Below are 5,080 nucleotides of genomic sequence, written 5' to 3'. Positions count from 1 at the left end.
ATTGAAATGATTTAAAAAATGATTTCTGGCAAGCCTAGGTAGCAGCTCTTACCTATTACTGAATTGCTTCAACCTGGGCTTCATATACAAACATACACCGTAACTCTGACATACACACAGGAGGGAGACATAGGTTAAAAATATATGTACTTCCTTTACGATATGCTTTTGCTCTTAGATTTCACTGAAATATATGGTTTCAAGATATGGTTTTCTTTTTTTAATTTCTTATGTCAAACAAAAGAACAAATATTAACTAATATGACCAATCTATTTCCACATAGAGATATCTGTCTCTGCCTAGCAAACAGCATCATTAAATCATTAGTGCAGCATTTCAAAATCTATGCAGCTCAGATCAGCGATAAAATCCTTGGTCTCCTATATGGCAAAGCAGAAAATGGAACGGTGGCATGTGTATAAATTACAGATATAGAGGAGCCTCCCCCGAAAGTTCACTTTATAATCTCAGTGAGTGCTCTTTCTAAAAGGCTTCCAGGGAAAAGAAAGTGAGACACCATGGACATAATTTCAAAAGGCATCTGCTTCTATATCCATAATATTTTTAAATATGGGACTGGCCTGCAAATAACAACTGCACAGAAATTCAAAGCCCTGCAACACTCAGTGAAATCTACTTTGTTTTGTTTTCTAGAGTAAAACATTCAATAGACATTCCCATTCTTTTTCTTGGCTAATCACTATTCTTTGATGCAACAGCACGTATGGCTTTGCTGTCACTCCATCATCATTAACCTTCAGCAACATCCTCCAAATGAAGGAACAGGAATCTGACACAGCTGAATGGAAGATGAGAAAAGAAAATGTGAAACATGAAGGCGTACTTACTTCGGCCTAGATAAGAAAAGTATCATCTCTGGATCAGAGAATAGTCGAATGATTAGCAGGCTTTTTTTAAATTTAATTAATTTATTATTAATTATTAATTATTATTATTATTTCTCTTTTCCTTCTTTTCCCCTAGGGAAAACTCATGGAAAATGTAGAGTGGAGCAATCAAACATTCATCACAGAATTCATCCTATTGGGATTCGGGAACCTCCCAGAACTGCAGACCCCTCTCTTCCTGCTGTTCCTAGTGATCTATATTGTGACCATGGCCGGGAACATCCTCACTCTTGTGCTAGTTGTGACTGATCGGCACCTTCACACCCCCATGTACTTCTTCCTGGGGAACCTGTCCTGCCTGGAGACCTGCTATGCCTCCACCATCCTGCCTAGAATGCTGGCTGGTCTCCTGACTGGGGACAGAACCATTTCATATACTGGCTGCATCACACAGCTGTACTTCTTTGTATTCATGGTGACTGCGGAGTGTTTCGTCCTATTAGTTATGTCTTATGACCGCTACGTAGCAATATGCAATCCCTTGCATTATGCAGCACTTATGAGAAGTTGGGTTCGCATACAGCTAGTGTCTGGCTCTTGGACAATGGCCTTCTTTACAAGTACCTTGATAACTCTTTTGATGGCCAGATTAACATTCTGTGGCCCCAACAATATTGACCATTTCTTTTGTGATTTTGCCCCAATGCTCAAACTCTCCTGCAGTGACACCAGCCTGATTGAACTGGTAGATCTATTACTGTGTTTTGCAATTATAGTTCCTACATTCGTGTTAACCCTGATATCCTATGTTTGTATCATTGTCACCATTCTGAGAATCCCCTCCACCACCGGGAAGCAAAAGGCCTTTTCTACCTGCTCCTCCCACCTCATTGTAGTTGCTACTTTCTATGGATCACTCATCATTATTTACATGATACCAGCTGCTGGCACTGCAGGAGACCTGCACAAAGTGTTCTCTGTCTTCTATACTGTCCTGACACCCTTGGTCAATCCTCTCATCTACAGCCTGAGAAACAAGGAGGTCAAAGAGGCTTTGAAGAAAGCTGGAGACAAACTGGCTGCTTTCATAAGGAGGTGAATGAAATTTGTATGGGGTCTCTTTTAGACTGAGTAGAACCTTATCCTGACCCTCAAGGTGATAAAGAAAATGTCATCACACATGGAGTGGGTATAGGTGGTAGAATATCTCCCCTACTGATGTTAAAATGAATTGAGGATACCTCCATTTGCTCCTCCTCTTTCACCATATCCAACAAATAATACTTGCCCATATGGTACTCCCCTTTTGTTCCTGTGATGGGTGTTGACATGTGATCATTCAGGAATATCACATGCTCTCTGTGTTTGTCTGATTGATGTAAAGGGGTTTGTCATACAAACACAAAAGATTAAATGCTGGGATATTTACTGTGTTTGTGTTGGACTAAACCAACAGAGGGAGAAAAAAGAATAATGCTTTCACATAACGCTCATCTAACAACTGTTAAGGGACAATACTAGAATAATTCACTTTGATGTCCCCATCTCTGACCATCAGCAAAGGGAGGGATTCCAGTGTGTAAACACAAGAGAACCCCAAAAGCCAGGAACCTGTGGCAAAGGGCTTCTAGGGCAGATAAAAGTGCTATTGTTGAAGGAAGTGGGAGTTGTTTTAGGGAGACAATGATAAGAAGCGAGTCTCACAGATATACACCCGTATTTAGGGTCCTGGAAGAAAGTGGGAACTGCCTGTGGTCTCTATCAATTGATAGTAAGTCGTTGCTAATGGATAGCAGTCTTGCAGCTCAAGCACTTACTTGAAACCCAGGAAAGTTTAAAGTCTCTGTTCCAAACCAGGCTTAACAGGAATTTGAACTCAGCTCTCTGGAATCTAAGTGTCCCAACCACTGAGCTATCTCCTTTCTGTCTTTGACTTTTCTTCAATGAAACTTTGGAAGGTCTCAGAGGCAAGTGCTATTTGAAAATCTCTTAACATCTCAAAAAAGTTTTTTAGCACAGGCAGATCATTTCCTATCCAGCTCTCCTTCCCTTGCCCAAGGGAAGAACCAATGATGCGAAAACCAATGGGACTCACTGATAAATCACATTGCTACCTAGAGTGCTGTAATCCTGGCCCCAGTCTGACAGCAGGAGAGTCACACTTCTCTTAGTGTGGGGCCTGTTTCCTGAGCAGGTGCACTGAGAGAGACAGGAGATGGGTCATTCTCCCATTCGGTCCAGGATCCCTGGCTGATTACAGTTCCCATGATGCAACCACATTCATGTGACTCCCCTGATTGCCCTCCCAACACACTACTAAATCCACATTGCATTGGGGGAGATGTAGTCCTCCACTGATGGAGACAGGAACAGCTCCTCCCATGAGGCAACATGCTAAGGAAACGCAGTTTAACATTCTCAAACCAGGATTGCAAGTAGGGTGGTATGTTTTGTATAAGTTTGTAAGCATATCAGGGTTGGGTGGGAACTCATGAGATCATTTAGTCTACTCTGTGCTCAAAGCAGGGCCAATTCACCAACAGATCTTTGCCACAGATTCCTAAATGCCCCTTTCAAGGATTGAACTCACAGCCCTGGGTTTAGCAGGCCAATGCTCAAACCACTGAGGTATCCCCCTGTAGTGTGCTGTTAAATTGGACAGGAGTCTGGGTGGTGGTGATGGTGTTGGGGGGATGGAAGGTGTTTATATAGTGTTTTTGATTCCTGCTCCAGCCTCTGGACTATGAACGTATACCGATGGGAGCATTCTAACCAATGGACTGAGAACTTTAAGGAAATCTGGAGCCTTCATATTTCCTTGGTCCTTTGCAGATGGAGTTATGAGTTGGATATGGTACAGAGACTGTTCTAACCTCGTTGATTGCTGAGTTCTCCCTTGCAATGGACAAAGATCAGATGTCTGCTGACTTTCTCACATGAGTCGGCAGCCTTTCATACCTGTGGTATAAGCAACATAGCCCTTGCTTGAGTAGTTTTGTTCTTTCCTCTCCAGTTGTCAAAGCCTGATCCCATTGAACTCAATAGCAAAATTCCTTTTGATCTCAATGGGAACAGGATTTGACCCAAGAGATCAGAGAATGTGATTTTGATCAATTGCTTATCTGTCCAGAGACAGTTCTCATGCACATTCTGTCAAGTTGATTTTGGTTGCCCCTCCTGTATGTCACGCTGGGGAAAGAATAAAACAATTTGGGCTGCAGTTCTATCAAGATGGACATGGCACACACAGTTCTATGCCTCTTTTCCATCAAACCCAGGTGATGCAGCATCTTTGCTTTCCTAATGCCTGGCAGAGATCAATGTTTAGGCCTTGTCTGTGCTGTCACTTTTTATAGTGCTGAAACTGTCTCACCCAGGGATGTTAAAATAAAAACCAACCCCGAGCAATGCAAATTTCAGTGCTGTAAAGTGGCAGTGTAGACAGTGCACCAGCGCTGGTAGCCGCTCTGCCAGTGCTGGTAGCTACTCCCCTCATGGGGGTGGTTTTTTACCTCGCTGGGAGAGCTCTCTCCCAGCACTTGTGCCGCGACTACACAGCCAAGTCAAAGCGCAGCCACAACAGTGCTTTAACATTGGAAATGAAGACATTCTCTTAGATAGAGGGAAGCTGGCAGAAGCTTAGTTTGGATATAAGGGCGGCACTGATAGTGTGTTAAGGGAAAGTGGAGTGATTGTCCTTCCTATTCTTCTTTCATTTAAGAAGTTTTCGATTTAGGGTGCTGCTTGATTCTCAATGACATCTGGACGTACAGGTGGCACCAGGGGCCCAAAGCATCATTTTACAAATGCACCTGTTTGTGTCAGAGAGGACGGAGAGAACATGGGAGACCCAGGCTGGGGGCAGGGTGGGGAGGAGTCACATGGAGAGTCACGTGAGAAGGTCACGTGCCCCCTCCTTGTGTGAGTGCAGTACTGGCATGAGTGCAGTACTGGCAAAATGTGATTTCTACTTGCACCACTGCAAAGAACGGAGCTGAAATAAAACATGTTGGGTCAAAAAAAATTACAGTTTGAGTGGGACTGAACCTCCCCCCTTGCCCCTCCTCCCAATATATTTTTGCTTTTCCTGTTAGAAAATTGAAATGTTTTGGTAAAAATTGAAATTTTCCCACGTGTCCTGGGCACAGGTGCTGACTTTTGTTTTTGTGGGAGGGTGCTCCTCTCTCTGTCCCCTCCCACCATGCGAGGGGCAGGCGGACCCTCCTGGGGA

The 5,080-nt window shown here is 43.5% G+C and overlaps 1 protein-coding gene across 1 annotated transcript; it reads left to right on the top strand.

The window, feature by feature from the left end:
• Positions 1–994: 994 nt before the first annotated feature.
• Positions 995–1,948, top strand: LOC116823671 (olfactory receptor 6B1-like). Its single transcript, XM_032778407.1, has one exon. The coding sequence runs from the start codon at positions 995–997 to the stop codon at positions 1,946–1,948; it is 954 nt and encodes a 317-aa protein (XP_032634298.1).
• The last annotated feature ends 3,132 nt before the right edge of the window (positions 1,949–5,080 follow it).

Source organism: Chelonoidis abingdonii, chromosome 14 (genome assembly GCF_003597395.2).
Source record: "Chelonoidis abingdonii isolate Lonesome George chromosome 14, CheloAbing_2.0, whole genome shotgun sequence".
Classification (NCBI taxonomy): domain Eukaryota; kingdom Metazoa; phylum Chordata; order Testudines; family Testudinidae; genus Chelonoidis; species Chelonoidis abingdonii.
Note: the sequence above shows the minus strand (reverse complement) of the source record. Positions and strands in the feature narration are given on the sequence as shown.

Bases quoted from the DNA above. Each gene is read 5' to 3' on its own strand.
- LOC116823671 (XM_032778407.1), top strand. From the start codon at position 995: ATGGAAAATGTAGAGTGGAGCAATCAAACATTCATCACAGAATTCATC.